This window comes from Electrona antarctica (genome assembly GCF_951216825.1).
Source record: "Electrona antarctica genome assembly, contig: scaffold_112, whole genome shotgun sequence".
Taxonomy (NCBI): domain Eukaryota; kingdom Metazoa; phylum Chordata; class Actinopteri; order Myctophiformes; family Myctophidae; genus Electrona; species Electrona antarctica.
Genome location: NW_027637690.1, coordinates 31,710 through 52,182, shown reverse-complemented (window position 1 = coordinate 52,182; position 20,473 = coordinate 31,710). Strand labels below are relative to the sequence as shown.

The 20,473-nt window shown below is 40.0% G+C and overlaps 1 protein-coding gene across 1 annotated transcript; it reads left to right on the top strand.

The window, feature by feature from the left end:
• The first annotated feature begins 6,754 nt into the window (after positions 1-6,754).
• coa3a (cytochrome C oxidase assembly factor 3a) lies at positions 6,755-17,959 on the top strand. The gene is made up of 2 exons (XM_079531105.1): positions 6,755-7,216; positions 16,004-17,959. The coding sequence occupies exons 1-2, from the start codon at positions 6,982-6,984 to the stop codon at positions 16,105-16,107; spliced, it is 339 nt and encodes a 112-aa protein (XP_079387231.1). The 5' UTR covers positions 6,755-6,981; the 3' UTR covers positions 16,108-17,959.
• The last annotated feature ends 2,514 nt before the right edge of the window (positions 17,960-20,473 follow it).

Here is a 20,473-nt window from a genome sequence, read left to right as displayed (position 1 = left end):
CCTGTAGTACTGTACTCTGTACTGTACTGAGACCTACCTGTAGTACTGTACTCTGTACTGTACTCTGTACTGTACTGAGACCTACCTGTAGTACTGTACTCTGTACTGTACTCTGTACTGTACTGAGACCTACCTGTAGTACTGTACTCTGTACTGTACTCTGTACTGTACTGAGACCTACCTGTAGTACTGTACTCTGTACTGTACTCTGTACTGTACTCTGTACTGTACTGAGACCTACCTGTAGTACTGTACGCTGTACTGTACTCTGTACTGTACTCTGTACTGTACTGAGACCTACCTGTAGTACTGTACTCTGTACTGTACTCTGTACTGTACTCTGTACTGTACTGAGACCTACCTGTAGTACTGTACTCTGTACTGTACTGAGACCTACCTGTAGTACTGTACTCTGTACTGTACTGAAACCTACCTGTAGTACTGTACTCTGTACTGTACTGAGACCTACCTGTAGTACTGTACTCTGTACTGCACTGAGACCTACCTGTAGTACTGTACTCTGTACTGTACTGAGACCTACCTGTAGTACTGTACTCTGTACTGCACTCTGTACTGTACTGAGACCTACCTGTAGTACTGTACTCTGTACTGCACTGAGACCTACCTGTAGTACTGTACTCTGTACTGTACTGAGACCTACCTGTAGTACTGTACTCTGTACTGTACTCTGTACTGTACTGAGACCTACCTATAGTACTGTACTCTGTACTGTACTGAGACCTACCTGTAGTACTGTACTCTGTACTGTACTGAGACCTACCTGTAGTACTGTACTCTGTACTGTACTGAGACCTACCTGTAGTACTGTACTCTGTACTGTACTGAGACCTACCTGTACTCTGTACTGTACTGAGACCTACCTGTAGTACTGTACTCTGTACTGTACTGAGACCTACCTGTAGTACTGTACTCTGTACTGTACTGAGACCTACCTATAGTACTGTACTCTGTACTGTACTCTGTACTGTACTGAGACCTACCTGTAGTACTGTACTCTGTACTGTACTCTGTACTGTACTGAGACCTACCTGTAGTACTGTACTCTGTACTGTACTCTGTACTGTACTGAGACCTACCTGTAGTACTGTACTCTGTACTGTACTCTGTACTGTACTGAGACCTACCTGTAGTACTGTACTCTGTACTGTACTCTGTACTGTACTGAGACCTACCTGTAGTACTGTACTCTGTACTGTACTCTGTACTGTACTCTGTACTGTACTGAGACCTACCTGTAGTACTGTACTCTGTACTGTACTGAGACCTACCTGTAGTACTGTACTCTGTACTGTACTGAGACCTACCTGTAGTACTGTACTCTGTACTGTACTGAGACCTACCTGTAGTACTGTACTCTGTACTGTACTCTGTACTGTACTGAGACCTACCTGTAGTACTGTACTCTGTACTGTACTCTGTACTGTACTCTGTACTGTACTGAGACCTACCTGTAGTACTGTACTCTGTACTGTACTCTGTACTGTACTGAGACCTACCTGTAGTACTGTACTCTGTACTGTACTGAGACCTACCTGTAGTACTGTACTCTGTACTGTACTGAGACCTACCTGTAGTACTGTACTCTGTACTGTACTCTGTACTGTACTGAGACCTACCTGTAGTACTGTACTCTGTACTGTACTCTGTACTGTACTGAGACCTACCTGTAGTACTGTACTCTGTACTGTACTCTGTACTGTACTGAGACCTACCTGTAGTACTGTACTCTGTACTGTACTCTGTACTGTACTGAGACCTACCTGTAGTACTGTACTCTGTACTGTACTGAGACCTACCTGTAGTACTGTACTCTGTACTGTACTCTGTACTGTACTGAGACCTACCTGTAGTACTGTACTCTGTACTGTACTGAGACCTACCTGTAGTACTGTACTCTGTACTGTACTGAGACCTACCTGTAGTACTGTACTCTGTACTGTACTGAGACCTACCTGTAGTACTGTACTCTGTACTGTACTCTGTACTGTACTGAGACCTACCTGTAGTACTGTACTCTGTACTGTACTGAGACCTACCTGTAGTACTGTACTCTGTACTGTACTGAGACCTACCTGTAGTACTGTACTCTGTACTGTACTGAGACCTACCTGTAGTACTGTACTCTGTACTGTACTGAGACCTACCTGTAGTACTGTACTCTGTACTGCACTGAGACCTACCTGTAGTACTGTACTCTGTACTGTACTGAGACCTACCTGTAGTACTGTACTCTGTACTGTACTCTGTACTGTACTGAGACCTACCTGTAGTACTGTACTCTGTACTGTACTCTGTACTGTACTGAGACCTACCTGTAGTACTGTACTCTGTACTGTACTCTGTACTGTACTGAGACCTAACTGTAGTACTGTACTCTGTACTGTACTGAGACCTACCTGTAGTACTGTACTCTGTACTGTACTGAGACCTACCTGTAGTACTGTACTCTGTACTGTACTGAGACCTACCTGTAGTACTGTACTCTGTACTGTACTCTGTACTGTACTGAGACCTGCCTGTAGTACTGTACTCTGTACTGTACTGAGACCTACCTGTAGTACTGTACTCTGTACTGTACTGAGACCTACCTGTAGTACTGTACTCTGTACTGTACTCTGTACTGTACTGAGACCTACCTGTAGTACTGTACTCTGTACTGTACTGAGACCTACCTGTAGTACTGTACTCTGTACTGTACTGAGACCTACCTGTAGTACTGTACTCTGTACTGTACTGAGACCTACCTGTAGTACTGTACTCTGTACTGTACTCTGTACTGTACTGAGACCTACCTGTAGTACTGTACTCTGTACTGTACTGAGACCTACCTGTAGTACTGTACTCTGTACTGTACTGAGACCTACCTGTAGTACTGTACTCTGTACTGTACTGAGACCTACCTTTAGTACTGTACTCTGTACTGTACTCTGTACTGTACTGAGACCTACCTGTAGTACTGTACTCTGTACTGTACTGAGACCTACCTTTAGTACTGTACTCTGTACTGTACTGAGACCTACCTGTAGTACTGTACTCTGTACTGTACTCTGTACTGTACTGAGACCTACCTGTAGTACTGTACTCTGTACTGTACTGAGACCTACCTGTAGTACTGTACTCTGTACTGTACTGAGACCTACCTTTAGTACTGTACTCTGTACTGTACTCTGTACTGTACTGAGACCTACCTGTAGTACTGTACTCTGTACTGTACTCTATACTGTACTGAGACCTACCTGTAGTACTGTACTCTGTACTGTACTGAGACCTACCTATTGTTTTTTTTAATTTTCGACGTCAGGCCTAAATGGGTTAAATTAAATCTGACTTGCCTAAGCCTGCAGTGTAGACACCCTGTTACATGGATTATTCAATACAGAATGAGATCATATAATATCGGTTATTGGCCATAACAGCAATTAATTATATCGGATATCGATATCGGCCAAAATGTCGGCACATCCCTAATTATTATTATTATTATTACAGTGTACACTACAGCACAAGGCCTTGGGTCTACACAGACTACATAGCGAGCATAAGGCAAAAGGAGTACCCTATGGCTTCCTTAAAGCGTGTCTACATACAACGGCCCAATCCCAATTGCCTCCCTCAAGCCCTGAGCCCTGAACCCTCATTGACTTTAATGACGTCAGCTGTAAGTGCTTGAGGGTGAGAGGCTGCAAGGGCTCCACATTGTTGTGAAAGAAATGGGACAGCACTTTGAAGATGAGTCCGCCATTCATGACACTTTGCATCACTTTATGCTTCGCCTATTTATACATGTCTATCACATCTATTTTAGTATTTAAGCTGATCGTTTTATTATTAGTTTCATAAATACACTTTCCTGTGTGATAGGGGTTGTAATATTAATATATAATAATATTCATTATAAATTGCATTTCCATATTCTTGTCAGTCATTTCTCATCATGTTTCCCTTATTATTATTATTGTTATTAAATATATAGCCTATCCTTCCATTCCGTCTCCCTTTGAGAACAGTGCGAAAGCACTATTGTGTTTGTTGACATTCTAACCGCGGTAAATAACTAATTTGCATACTTAAATGATTGACGTTCGGAGGATCCCCCTCATTCCCCTGGTAACGCTATGAACTGTGGGTAATTTATTTGCCAAAGTCAGCTAAAGTCAGCATCGATGCTGACTTTAGCAAAGGGCACATAAAGGGGCGGAGCTGAGCCCTCATTGACTTACCGATTTCAAATGGGACATCCCTCAAGCCCTCGCAGACTTCACATGAACACGCAGCTAAGTCAGTGAGGGCTCATTGAGTCAGCAAGGGAGCGGATTGGGATTGGGCCAACATGTGCAGGGCACCCTATCCCCCTTTCTGAAACCAGCTCCTCGCCACTCGCGCTACACACTTGCCCTCGATATGCGCGTTCACGCGAGGCTGCGCCATATTAAGTGTCGTCCGAAACCAAGCAGCCTTGAGTGGAAGTGGCTTATGAAGCCCTCAAGAGCGAGGCTGCGTTCGAATTGCTAGGGTTGTTCCCTACTCCCTACTCCCCATACGGGGACCCAGACTCAGTGGACTCAAATAGTGATTAATTCGGACAATACTCCCTGTATGGGGAGCACCGACTCTGACGTCAATATCGGTAGAGGGCGCTATAGGTCCGCGGGTTCATGTACTTTTTATTTGCATTGTAATCCCCATAGGGTTTTTTCAGATCGCCTCATAAAGAACTTTATGAAAAATAAACAAATCATCCCGGCCGTTTCACTCATTTGGATATGAAGAATCAACTGACTACAAAAAAACAGTCAAAACGCTGCTGCTGAAATGATGATAAAAAGGTTATTCTTTTAAAATAACATAGGCCTATGATTATTATCAATAAATTAATATTATATCCATTATCCAGCAATATGAAAACAGTGCACCACCTTGACAATATGAAAATATCAGCAGCATGATTATGAACCCCCGCTAATCCTGGGGGGGGGGGGGATACGACAAAAATAGCCGATCTATAAGCAACGCGACGTCCGTGTTGTGAGCTTGTAGATCGGGTACTTTTGGTAAAGAATTACCAAAAGTAGCCGATCTACAAGCTCTGCTCACAATACGGACGTTAACAGAAACAGCAGTCCAATAAATTACTGCCTACATAATGAAGTTTTAATGTATTTAGCGCAATTCAATGAAATAATGTTAGATAACATATATTTGTTAATGGCAGGAATTAATTAATATTAATAAAACATATGTTCGGAGACACAATGAATGTGTCTCACATGCATGTACAACATATATATTGGACTTTAGCACATAGCTTTACAACCTCACCAACCTTAATCCAAAAACTATTAAAATATAAGGCCTTCTACAGCAAGCAACTCATTCCTCTCCTAACGTCATGCGCTGGGCCTGGGTGATACAATGAATCAGATTAGTAATACTATTGCAAATTAATTGTTTTATTATAAATAAATAAAACAAAACAATTGCAAATAAATGCACAGATCATTTGTCTCGAGATCTGTAGCTTCGAGATCCGCCAGGGAAGAAAAGAGAGGGGAAAGGAAAGTTTAAAAAGTACATTTGTGTTGATTTCTTTCGCTGGTTCAACTTCTGCCTCTTCTGAGTTGGAGCGCAATAAGCGCATGCATGCAGAAGCAGCACACGTGCGCGCAAACGCGTGCGCTCAAGAGCGAGCTTGCGCAATGCATTATGGGGCAGATTTGCTTCGCTGTGTTTTTGTAGTGACCATCGGATGGTCCCTACAATTCCCGGTGCATTGTGGGATACTTCAGTCCACTACATTAGGGTGCAAAAATGCTCACTACATATTCGGACACTATAACAAAATGGCGGAACCCCAAAGTAGTGCACTATATGGGGCATAGGGAATGAATTCGAACGCAGCCCGAGTCTGTGCCGATCTAGACTCAATTGCCTTGTGCAGCCCTGCTCTGTGTCCGCATGGAAACCGCGACCTACAAATGTAAGAACCACCACAAATAAATGATAAATAAACTCCTCCTAAACAATCTTCATCTGATGCAGAATAGACAATGCTCCAACTGATGTTCACAAGGGCTCTTTATTTACCCCACAGTGAAAAAACTATAAATGAAACCACACAAACAAAACACCTTTTAACACAATGATTTATAAACACCATGGATGTATATGACATGTCATTTTTGACAGTCACGCTGTATTTCCTTTTTCCATATTAATTAAATCCACGTCACAAACATAACTGTACAAACAAAATAACAGGTAACACAATTGCGTGATGGTAACCATGGCAACGAATGGTGTCTGTTTCCTGTTTCTGCACAAGGAGGGCGAGTGTATTTCCAAACAGTTTTTTATACCCAGCACCCTAATCAAGGAAACTTGATTCAGCTGGAGGGGAACTTCCTGACGAGGGAACCTCCTGAGAGCACTTCAAGTCAAGGGACTGGTTTCAGAAAGGGCCCCTATGACTTCCCTGAGTGCCCTCCCTATGCCTAAAAGTGTGTAAACAACATAAGGCAAAATGACTACCCTATGGCTTAAAGTCTTAGTGTGTCTACAACATATACAGGGCAAAATGAGCACCCTATGCACTCGTCGCAGTTATTTAAAGACGGTTACGTTACGCCGCGGACAAAGCCAACTCGAGTCGTGACAACTCATGACAACACAAACAATATTTTGGACCAAACAAATAATTACAAAGAAGAAAAACAAAAAAAAAAGTGTTGTAACCTGCCGTTTTTTTCTTCTTTCTAATTATTTGTTCGGCCCAAAAAATTGTGTTTGTTGTCATGATTTGTCACGACTCGAGTTGTCTTTGTCCGCGGCGTAAACGTCTTTAAATAAATACTTACTGAAATGTCTATGAGGAAAATGAACGGAGAATCATTTCCTGGGCCATGGTAGGGGGCGGGACTGCGACGCTCTTAGTCTAAGGTCTGACTGCACTGAGCATCAAACATGGCGGACACCAAGCAGCAGCCGCCTGCTGCCCCACCAGGCCCCGCCGGAGGAGAAGCCCCCTTCGCCCGGAGGATCGTGGACACGTCGTCCTCCAACCAGGAGGGTCTGTCGGCCGAGCAGGTCCGCTTCATCCGGCACACGGAGCTTCAGCAGTGGGGGAGGAAGAGCCAGGCGCTGCGGGGAAGGAACGTGCTGACGGGGCTGGCCATCGGAGCCGTGGTGGTGGCCATATGTATCCTTGAGACCTGTCTGGAAGGGGGAGAGAGAGAGAACTACAACTAGAGAGAACTACAGCTTTTACGACGTCTGCCGTAAAAGGCGCAGATCTACAAGCCGACAGCGCGTCGCTCCCGCGACGCGCTGTCGGCTTGTAGATCTGCTCCTTTCACGGGCGGGCGTCGGGTTTTTTTTGCGACACAGGCAAGGTGAAAATGTTTGAAATTGAATTGTGTTCCAACTTCCACTATAATAATAACAATGGTTCCACCACTGCACAACGAGGGCTAATATTGATACGGTATTGCTACAAAAGCTGTACATTCAGTCATTAAATATTAAAATCATAAACTAGAAAGATGTAATTAAGCCTGATAATGTTGATGTACCGTGCGATCATGTACTTACTGTATAGCCTACATACTAGGCCTACTGACCCATTTTTCTAATGTTTTATTGTATTAACATTTTTGGACAAAATATCCAATTTTACATCAAGGTGCACACTTGGCCTGGCTCGCTGCGGTTGATTATCTGGCTGTATGCGTCTTGCTTGCAATATTTAAAACATTTAAACCTTGTTATAAATGTAGTTGTGTCTAAAGGGTGCATTTTGAAACGTCAGTCACATGGTTTATATTTAAACACTCCCTTTGAAAGGTTGTGTAAGGCGACGCGGTGCGTTGTGTACTTTACTGTGGACTCAGAGTAGCCGCAATTTGCAACTCTATATTTTTTTACAATGGGATGAATATAGAGTTGCAATACCCTCCATTGACTCCCCACTCATCATATTGCGTTTGCGATCTGCTGGTCTTAAACGACGTTAAACTCACCAACATTGCAGCTGTAGTCCCAGCTTGAATTATCCTCTTTCAATCTGCCGAGCTTGTTTTTCATAAAAATCCCCCGTAGACATGTTATGAGCTACTTTCTGTCCGAAATATTCCACAAGTGATATTCCTGCCGTAATATTCAACCTGCCGTAAAACAAGACGTGTGGGAGAGCGCTTGTTTAATAGAAGGCCGTGCGTGACGAGGCGTCGCGCTGCGTCGGCCTCTTCTTTGGGTGTCTTACCTGCGCAGGTAAGATTCTATTAAACAAGCGCTCTCCCACACGTCTTGTTTTACGGCAGGTTGAATATTACGGCAGGAATATCACTTGTGGAATATTTTGGACAGAAAGTAGCTCATAACATGTCTACGGGGGATTTTTATGAAAAACAAGCTCGGCAGATTGAAAGAGGATAATTCAAGCTGGGACTACAGCTGCAATGTTGGTGAGTTTAACGTTGTTTAAGACCAGCAGATCGCAAACGCAATATGATGAGTGGGGAGTCAATGGAGGGTATTGCAACTCTAGATTCATCCCATTGTAAAAAAAATATAGAGTTGCAAATTGCGGCTAGACTCAGAGGAACCTTTTTATTGTACCTTTTTATGGACTCCTCTTTTTCACCACATCTTAGAGGAAGTTATAAAATATTGTACCTTTCTGAGTGACTCCACTAATGGAGTGGCAGATCGATTGAGTACTTTATTAAACAGTTTGCAAATAGTACAGTGAGTGGTACCTACAGTACAATACTATGTTAATAGTACAGTGAGTGGTACCTACAGTACAATACTATGTTAATAATAGTACAGTGAGTGGTACCTACAGTACAATACTATGTTAATAATAGTACAGTGAGTGGTACCTACAGTACAATACTATGTTAATAATAGTACAGTGAGTGGTACCTACAGTACAATACTATGTTAATAATAGTACAGTGAGTGGTACCTACAGTACAATACTATGTTAATACTAGTACAGTGAGTGGTACCTACAGTACAATACTATGTTAATAATAGTACAGTGAGTGGTACCTACAGTACAATACTATGTTAATAATAGTACAGTGAGTGGTACCTACAGTACAATACTATGTTAATAATAGTACAGTGAGTGGTACCTACAGTACAATACTATGTTAATAATAGTACAGTGAGTGGTACCTACAGTACAATACTATGATAATAATAGTACAGTGAGTGGTACCTACAGTACAATACTATGTTAATAATAGTACAGTGAGTGGTACCTACAGTACAATACTATGTTAATAATAGTACAGTGAGTGTTACCTACAGTACAATACTATGTTAATAATAGTACAGTGAGTGGTACCTACAGTACAATACTATGTTAATAATAGTACAGTGAGTGGTACCTACAGTACAATACTATGATAATAATAGTACAGTGAGTGGTACCTACAGTACAACACTATGTTAATAACAGTACAGTGAGTGGTCCCTACAGTACAATACTATGTTAATAATAGTACAGTGAGTGGTACCTACAGTACAACACTATGTTAATAACAGTACAGTGAGTGGTCCCTACAGTACAATACTATGTTAATAATAGTACAGTGAGTGGTACCTACAGTACAATAGTATGTTAATAATAGTACAGTGAGTGGTACCTACAGTACAATACTATGTTAATAATAGTACAGTGAGGGGTACTACAGTACAATACTATGTTAATACTAGTACAGTGAGTGGTACCTACAGTACAATACTATGTTAATAATAGTACAGTGAGTGGTACTACAGTACAATACTATGTTAATAATAGTACAGTGAGTGGTACTACAGTACAATACTATGTTAATAATAGTACAGTGAGTGGTACCTACAGTACAATACTATGTTAATAATAGTACAGTGAGTGGTACTACAGTACAATACTATGTTAATACTAGTACAGTGAGTGGTACTACAGTACAATACTATGTTAATACTAGTACAGTGAGTGGTACCTACAGTACAATACTATGTTAATAATAGTACAGTGAGTGGTACTACAGTACAATACTATGTTAATACTAGTACAGTGAGGGGTACTACAGTACAATACTATGTTAATAATAGTACAGTGAGTGGTACTACAGTACAATACTATGTTAATAATAGTACAGTGAGTGGTACCTACAGTACAATACTATGTTAATAATAGTACAGTGAGTGTTACCTACAGTACAATACTATGTTAATAATAGTACAGTGAGTGGTACCTACAGTACAATACTATGTTAATAATAGTACAGTGAGTGGTACCTACAGTACAATACTATGTTAATAATAGTACAGTGAGTGGTACCTACAGTACAATACTATGTTAATAATAGTACAGTGAGTGGTACCTACAGTACAATACTATGTTAATAATAGTACAGTGAGGGGTACCTACAGTACAATACTATGTTAATAACAGTACAGTGAGTGGTACCTACAGTACAATACTATGTTAATAATAGTACAGTGAGTGGTACCTACAGTACAATACTATGTTAATAATAGTACAGTGAGTGGTACCTACAGTACAATACTATGTTAATAATAGTACAGTGAGTGGTACTACAGTACAATACTATGTTAATAATAGTACAGTGAGTGGTACCTACAGTACAATACTATGTTAATAATAGTACAGTGAGTGGTACTACAGTACAATACTATGTTAATAATAGTACAGTGAGTGGTACCTACAGTACAATACTATGTTAATAATAGTACAGTGAGTGGTACCTACAGTACAATACTATGTTAATAATAGTACAGTGAGTGGTACCTACAGTACAATACTATGTTAATAATAGTACAGTGAGTGGTACTACAGTACAATACTATGTTAATAATAGTACAGTGAGTGGTACCTACAGTACAATACTATGTTAATAATAGTACAGTGAGTGGTACCTACAGTACAATACTATGTTAATACTAGTACAGTGAGTGGTACCTACAGTACAATACTATGTTAATAATAGTACAGTGAGTGGTACCTACAGTACAATACTATGTTAATAATAGTACAGTGAGTGGTACCTACAGTACAATACTATGTTAATAATAGTACAGTGAGTGGTACCTACAGTACAATACTATGTTAATAATAGTACAGTGAGTGGTACCTACAGTACAATACTATGTTAATAATAGTACAGTGAGTGGTACCTACAGTACAATACTATGTTAATAATAGTACAGTGAGTGGTACCTACAGTACAATACTATGTTAATAATAGTACAGTGAGTGGTACCTACAGTACAATACTATGTTAATAATAGTACAGTGAGTGGTACCTACAGTACAATACTATGTTAATAATAGTACAGTGAGTGGTACCTACAGTACAATACTATGTTAATAATAGTACAGTGGTACCTACAGTACAATACTATGTTAATAATAGTACAGTGGTACCTACAGTACAATACTATGTTAATAATAGTACAGTGGTACCTACAGTACAATACTATGTTAATAATAGTACAGTGAGTGGTACCTACAGTACAACACTATGTTAATAATAGTACAGTGAGTGGTACCTACAGTACAATACTATGATAATAATAGTACAGTGAGTGGTACCTACAGTACAATACTATGTTAATAATAGTACAGTGAGTGGTACCTACAGTACAATACTATGTTAATAATAGTACAGTGGTACCTACAGTACAATACTATGTTAATAATAGTACAGTGAGTGGTACCTACAGTACAATACTATGTTAATAATAGTACAGTGAGTGGTACCTACAGTACAATACTATGATAATAATAGTACAGTGAGTGGTACCTACAGTACAATACTATGTTAATAATAGTACAGTGAGTGGTACCTACAGTACAATACTATGTTAATAATAGTACAGTGAGTGGTACCTACAGTACAATACTATGTTAATAATAGTACAGTGAGTGGTACCTACAGTACAATACTATGTTAATAATAGTACAGTGGTACCTACAGTACAATACTATGTTAATAATAGTACAGTGGTACCTACAGTACAATACTATGTTAATAATAGTACAGTGGTACCTACAGTACAATACTATGTTAATAATAGTACAGTGAGTGGTACCTACAGTACAACACTATGTTAATAATAGTACAGTGAGTGGTACCTACAGTACAATACTATGTTAATAATAGTACAGTGAGTGGTACCTACAGTACAATACTATGATAATAATAGTACAGTGAGTGGTACCTACAGTACAATACTATGTTAATAATAGTACAGTGAGTGGTACCTACAGTACAATACTATGTTAATAATAGTACAGTGGTACCTACAGTACAATACTATGTTAATAATAGTACAGTGAGTGGTACCTACAGTACAATACTATGTTAATAATAGTACAGTGAGTGGTACCTACAGTACAATACTATGATAATAATAGTACAGTGAGTGGTACCTACAGTACAATACTATGTTAATAATAGTACAGTGAGTGGTACCTACAGTACAATACTATGTTAATAATAGTACAGTGAGTGGTACCTACAGTACAATACTATGTTAATAATAGTACAGTGAGTGGTACCTACAGTACAATACTATGTTAATAATAGTACAGTGGTACCTACAGTACAATACTATGTTAATAATAGTACAGTGGTACCTACAGTACAATACTATGTTAATAATAGTACAGTGGTACCTACAGTACAATACTATGTTAATAATAGTACAGTGAGTGGTACCTACAGTACAACACTATGTTAATAATAGTACAGTGAGTGGTACCTACAGTACAATACTATGATAATAATAGTACAGTGAGTGGTACCTACAGTACAATACTATGTTAATAATAGTACAGTGAGTGGTACCTACAGTACAATACTATGTTAATAATAGTACAGTGGTACCTACAGTACAATACTATGTTAATAATAGTACAGTGAGTGGTACCTACAGTACAATACTATGTTAATAATAGTACAGTGAGTGGTACCTACAGTACAATACTATGATAATAATAGTACAGTGAGTGTTACCTACAGTACAATACTATGTTAATAATAGTACAGTGAGTGGTACCTACAGTACAATACTATGTTAATAATAGTACAGTGAGTGTTACCTACAGTACAATACTATGTTAATACTAGTACAGTGAGTGGTACCTACAGTACAATACTATGTTAATAATAGTACAGTGAGTGGTACCTACAGTACAATACTATGTTAATAATAGTACAGTGAGTGGTACCTACAGTACAATACTATGTTAATAATAGTACAGTGAGTGGTACCTACAGTACAATACTATGTTAATAATAGTACAGTGAGTGGTACCTACAGTACAATACTATGTTAATAATAGTACAGTGAGTGGTACCTACAGTACAATACTATGATAATAATAGTACAGTGAGTGGTACCTACAGTACAATACTATGTTAATAATAGTACAGTGAGTGGTACCTACAGTACAATACTATGTTAATAATAGTACAGTGAGTGGTACCTACAGTACAATACTATGTTAATAATAGTACAGTGAGTGGTACCTACAGTACAATACTATGTTAATAATAGTACAGTGAGTGGTACCTACAGTACAATACTATGTTAATAATAGTACAGTGAGTGGTACCTACAGTACAATACTATGATAATAATAGTACAGTGAGTGGTACCTACAGTACAATACTATGTTAATAATAGTACAGTGAGTGGTACCTACAGTACAATACTATGTTAATAATAGTACAGTGAGTGGTACCTACAGTACAATACTATGATAATAATAGTACAGTGAGTGGTACCTACAGTACAATACTATGTTAATAATAGTACAGTGAGTGGTACCTACAGTACAATACTATGTTAATAATAGTACAGTGAGTGGTACCTACAGTACAATACTATGTTAATAATAGTACAGTGAGTGGTACCTACAGTACAATACTATGATAATAATAGTACAGTGAGTGGTGCCTACAGTACAATACTATGTTAATAACAGTACAGTGAGTGGTACCTAAAGCAAAGTTCTTTGTTTACCCAGGGTGAGTGGACTAAGCTCGAGATGCTTGTTTACAGCCAGGCCCTGCTCATAGAACATTTCATGGTAGGGGTTCAATGCCTTGCTCAAGGGCACTTCAACGGTGGTAATTTTAACGTGCCGGTCCGGGGATTCGAACTGGCGACCTTCCGATAACAAGACCGCTCCGCAAACCGTTCGGCCACCGCTGCCCCAACTACCTACAGTACAATACTATGTTAACCCATTTTGACCTGAGATCAGATTCTAAAAAATGTCTTCTACATCCTAACAGTTTTCTGAAAAAGTGTTTCTATGTCAGTCATTCTTCGATTTTTTAAAAATAGCAGACCTACAAGCTCGTAGCGCGCCACCGAGTGGCGCGCTACGAGCTTGTAGATCTGCTATTTTTCAATAGCTAAAGCATAACGTAATGCTAACACCAAAAGGGGTTCCCGCCTTAATGATGCTAATGGAGGCTCTGTTCCATCCTGGTCAAACAGAGTCAGTGTTAATGATAATAATGAAGGCTCTGTTCCATCCTGGTCAAACAGAGTCAGTGTTAATGATACTAATGAAGGCTCTGTTCCATTCTGGTCAAACAGAGTCAGTGTTAATGATACTAATGAAGGCTCTGTTCCATTCTGGTCAAACAGAGTCAGTGTTAATGATACTAATGAAGGCTCTGTTCCATTCTGGTCAAACAGAGTCAGTGTTAATGATGCTGATGAAGGCTCTGTTCCATTCTGGTCAAACAGAGTCAGTGTTAATGATACTAATGAAGGCTCTGTTCCATTCTGGTCAAACAGAGTCAGCGTTAATGATACTAATGAAGGCTCTGTTCCATTCTGGTCAAACAGAGTCAGTGTTAATGATACTAATGAAGGCTCTGTTCCATTCTGGTCAAACAGAGTCAGCGTTAATGATACTAATGAAGGCTCTGTTCCATCCTGGTCAAACAGAGTCAGCGTTAATGATACTAATGAAGGCTCTGTTCCATTCTGGTCAAACAGAGTCAGCGTTAATGATACTAATGAAGGCTCTGTTCCATTCTGGTCAAACAGAGTCAGTGTTAATGATACTAATGAAGGCTCTGTTCCATCCTGGTCAAACAGAGTCAGTGTTAATGATACTAATGAAGGCTCTGTTCCATCCTGGTCAAACAGAGTCAGTGTTAATGATACTAATGAAGGCTCTGTTCCATCCTGGTCAAACGGAGTCAGTGTTAATGATACTAATGAAGGCTCTGTTCCATTCTGGTCAAACAGAGTCAGTGTTAATGATACTAATGAAGGCTCTGTTCCATTCTGGTCAAACAGAGTCAGTGTTAATGATGCTAATGGAGGCTCTGTTCCATCCTGGTCAAACAGAGTCAGTGTTAATGATACTAATGAAGGCTCTGTTCCATTCTGGTCAAACAGAGTCAGTGTTAATGATACTAATGAAGGCTCTGTTCCATTCTGGTCAAACAGAGTCAGTGTTAATGATACTAATGAAGGCTCTGTTCCATTCTGGTCAAACAGTCAGTGTTAATGATACTAATGAAGGCTCTGTTCCATTCTGGTCAAACAGAGTCAGTGTTAATGATAATAATGAAGGCTCTGTTCCATTCTGGTCAAACAGAGTCAGCGTTAATGATACCAATGAAGGCTCTAAATGCTGTCCTACCACACGTTTTTGATTGATTGATTGAAAATTGTATTAACAGTTTGCAGAATTACAGTACATTTCAAGCACAAACTCAATACAAAGGCTGTTAACTGTGAGTGGACGACCCAATTAAGCATTACACTTGTTTACAACAGGGTCCACCATGTTCAATTCATCAAAACATTTAGAGACGTACAAATAGACACTTCTATATAGACAAAGAACAGTACAGGAATTCATCATAAATGGCACGTGGCTTTTCACAGCTCCTATACGCTATTGGCCTTAACGACGCGCTCCCCCCAGACGGCTACACCTTCTATTCAGTCGGCCGGGAACGCATCATGGACGAGATGGACGAGGAGGCCAAGCGTGCGAGGATGGGCGCGCCCAAGAAGGATGCCAACTGAACTGTGTGTGTGCGTGTGTGTGTGCGGGGTGCCCTGATGGCTAGCCTTCTGGACTGTGTGCGGGTGCCCTTACGTCAAGCCTTGAGGACTGTGTGTGGCTGTGTGTGGGGTGCCCTTACGTTAAGCCAGGTTCTGGACTGTGTGTGGGGTGCCCTTATGTTAAGCCAGGTTCTGGACTGTGTGTGCGGGCGCCCTTTTACATCAAGCCATTTTTCATTTGAAGGACCCTCAGTTTCATATGCACTTAACCACGGACCCCAAGTTTAGCTTTTTTTTAATCTCTGGGACCCCAATCTGCACTCTAAAATCATCAGTCTTTATTTCACTCTGAGAGTGTACAAATGGAACCAAATAGACCCGTAAGGGTGCATTTGGTTCCATTTTGTACGCTCTCTTGAGTTACAGACCCTTATGCTTCTGCAACCCGCCGTTGAAAAACAATGGCCTATACATCTCTAGCACTTGCAAGTTGCAACAGAGAGAAGGCACTGAACTCTCTTCCAAACCTGCTGCTGATTGAGTTGCTGCTGGACAGTGTCTGGTCTGGTCTGGACAGTGTCTGGTCTGGAAATGTACAGCGTTTTATGAAGTATGATTTGTGTGTTGAGAACTATACGTGTCTCTCTAACTTGTGGTTGTAATTAAAACAGGCCCGTCAGTGAATTAGAAAGCATGGCTCCACTTCCAACTCTAAAGCGACAATGTGATTACGTCCCGAAACCACCTGCAGTTACGAGGCTGGGTGCTGGGTCTACTATAAAGCCCTGACCACAGCGAAGGGTCTCCATGCAACTCCTCGCAACCAAACGGTTGTAAGGAGTTCCATGGAGACCCTTTGCTGTGGTTTGGGGCCGCTGAATTGAACCAGGACATGACACACCGCTGGGACCAACGCTGAAACCGTCTCCACCCTTTGGTCGTGTGTTTTGGGCTTAAAGTTCAGCATGTGAAAAATAATCAAATCTGCACACGCCAAAATGATGCTTGCACTTGGAGAATGTATGTCGACCTCAACCTTTTTCAACGAGCCGGGAGGTGGTTCAATTCGTTGTTTTTTCAACGAGCCGGGAGGTGGTTCAATTCGTTGTTTTTTCAACGAGCCGGGAGGTGGTTCAATTCGTTGTTTTTTCAACAAGCCGGTGGTTCAATTCGTTGTTTTTTCAACGAGCCGGGAGGTGGTTCAATTCGTTGTTTTTTCAACGAGCCGGGAGGTGGTTCAATTCGTTGTTTTTTCAACAAGCCGGTGGTTCAATTCGTTGCCAAGCAAATGCATATTTTGGTGTGCAGAATTTTATTCTTTGCCACTTTTCAACAAGACTATATTTTTTCTGTCATTGTAAAATGAAGTTCAGAGGCTGGCGTGCACACTACAATTAATAATAATAATAATAATCGTTAACAGTTCATTGTGATCACCATCTGCTCATTAATGTGAGCCAGTCAGTTACTCATGTTGTGGCCTTGTGACCACCTGGGGATGCTCGTATCGCATCCCCACCAGAGATATATAACACCTGGGGGGTGTTCACTGGTATCACATCCCCACCAGAGATAGGTAACACCTGGGGTGTGTTCACTGGTATCACATCCCCACCAGAGATAGGTAACACCTGGGGTGTGTTCACTGGTATCACATCCCCACCAGAGATAGTTAACACCTGGGGTGTGTTCACTGGTATCACATCCCCACCAGAGATATTTAACACCTGGGGATGCAGGTTGGTTCCTGCTGAAATCACTCGTATCACATCCCCACCAGAGATATTTATGTTGATATAAAGTAATGATTTGTAAAAAAAGAAACCTATAAATGTATTTGTTTTGTTACAGAGTAATAAATGATACCCAAATGCAGGTTGTGTTAATTGTATGGTTGTACGACAATCACACCGGTGGCGTCAGAAATAAATGACTATTTGTACGACAATCACACCGGTGGCGTCAGAAATAAATGACTATATTTGTACGACAATCACACCGGTGGCGTCAGAAATAAATGACTATATTTGTACGACAATCAGTCACCAGTGGCGTCAGAAATGGAAGACAATTCAAGGAGGGCGAACATTACAGTAGCAGAAAATGGCCGATCTACAAGCTCTACCTAGCTCTAGATCGACCTGTTGGTGTGAGTTGTAGATCGGCTATTTTCAGCATAGATATTTAGTGTAGAGAGCCCTTGGGAAATGCGTTAAGCTAAGTATTGGGTATCTGCAACCTTTTGTTTTAAATTAAATTAAGTGCCATGTTTTAAATTTCTAGATGGTCACTGTGCCATGTCAATAATTGAATGACGCCACATCATGAATTCCAACATTTTGTTGGATTCCTTTTAAATATTTTCCTCAGTCACAGTTTTAATGTAGAATTATGTGGTTGTAATTTACATACAAATGTAATACCACGCATCTGTCTAAACATGCATGGATGGACAGAAGTGGAACAGAGATGTCATTGAGGTGATAGTTTCCAGGGAAGAAGAGTGGAACACATCCACTGTGAGATGTCACTGTGGATGTAGTTTCTTTCCAAAAACTCAGTGGTTGTCAGATTACACAAGGCTCACAGCCAGCCATGCAGTCACTTGGTGGTGTAATAATAAAAACCGGTCCTCTGGCTCCATCTACTGACGGAAGTGAAAACAACATGGGCTTTCACAGGAGTTAGAAAATCACACATTTTGAACATAATAAATATTGTGAAAATGGCCGATCTACAAGCTCACATACAAGTTACAACACCTCGCTTTTGCGAGCTTGTAGATCGGTTATTTCCGCAACGTCTGCCTCCTTATATTATATTTTGCTGATGTTTGACCAGTTTTCTTTTTATAGTAGATGCAAGTGAAATATCATTTAAGACCCGGATATATTTCTACTTGCAAAAAAGAGATTTCAACCTTACTACTACTTTGTACTACTAGGAAATTATGTAAAAAAAAAAAATTAAAAAAAAAGTTATGCAAATCGAATTATTAAAATATAATAAAACGTTAATAATTTACATTTGGGGGATATATTTCACAATAATAAATGAAATGTTCCAGACATTCTAATGATCACAAAAAATATATATATTACATGCATTTTACTTACTTTTATCAGGGTTGAAGGTCAAGGGTCATAGGTTAAAAAACTAGACTAAAATGTTAGAAGGGGACGAGTGGAGATCCAGTACAAGTCATTTTACACTTGGTTGCATGCTGAAAATAGCAGATCTACAAGCTCATAGCGCATCACACTGAGACGCATTGTGAGCTTGTAGATCGGCTATTTTCAGCAAGTGTCGTCAGCCATGACGACGGCATCAAGACCCGCCAAGATACATTTTAGTCGACTAAATCAACTGTAGATTTAGTCGACTAAAATCTTATATTTAGTCGAATAAAACTAGACTAAACACTAAAACATTCCAGGTGACTAAAATGTGAGTAAAACTAAATGAAAATTATCGAAAAGACTGACTAAAACTAAAATAATTTAGAGGTATATGAGCTTGTAGATCAGCTATTTTTGCTAGGACATGCATTGCGGCTCTCTGGAGAGGGTGGAAATCGTCAAAAAGAGCACCATTTCATCCCAGAATGGACTGAATAACTTCTCATACTCATAATACTATAGTATAAATGTAGCATGTTGGCTTATGGTTGACGACAGAGTACAGCATCTTGCAATGGGTCTGGTCCACAAGATTCACTACACCACCAAGATACCCATGTACCTGTCTAGATACTTCACTAAGATACCCATGTACCTGTCTAAATACTTCACTAAGATACCCATGTACCTGTCTAAATACTTCACTAAGATACCCATGTACCCGTCTAAATACTTCACTAAGATACCCATGTACCCGTCTAAATACTTCACTAAGATACCCCTGTACCTGTCTAAATACTTCACTAAGATACCCATGTACCTGTCTAAATACTTCACTAAGATACCCATGTACCCGTCTAAATACTTCACTAAGATACCCATGTACCTGTCTAAATACTTCACTAAGATACCCATGTACCTGTCTAAATACTTCACTAAGATACCCATGTACCTGTCTAAATACTTCACTAAGATACCCATGTACCTGTCTAAATACTTCCTTAATGTCAACAAAGTCCACACCCACAACACCAGATGGAGTTCAACAAACCATGTGCAACCCAGATTCGGCACAAACAAGGGACTAAATAATTTCCGCTCCTATGCCACCAAAATGTGGAACGCCCTACCAACAGTCATTAAGACATGCAAAACACGTCACACTGTGACCCGCTTTGAGCTTGTGGATCGGCTATTTTTGCTATTGGGACTCACTTAACATGTTGCGTAACCACATAGAGACTCTGTGTGTGTGTGCGTGCGTGCGT

Coding starts and splice junctions, on each gene's coding strand:
- coa3a (XM_079531105.1), top strand. CDS start 6,982: ATGGCGGACACCAAGCAGCAGCCGCCTGCTGCCCCACCAGGCCCCGCC. Junction 7,217..16,003: donor AGCCGTGGTGGTGGCCATAT/GTATCCTTGAGA, acceptor CGCTCCCCCCAG/ACGGCTACACCTTCTATTCA.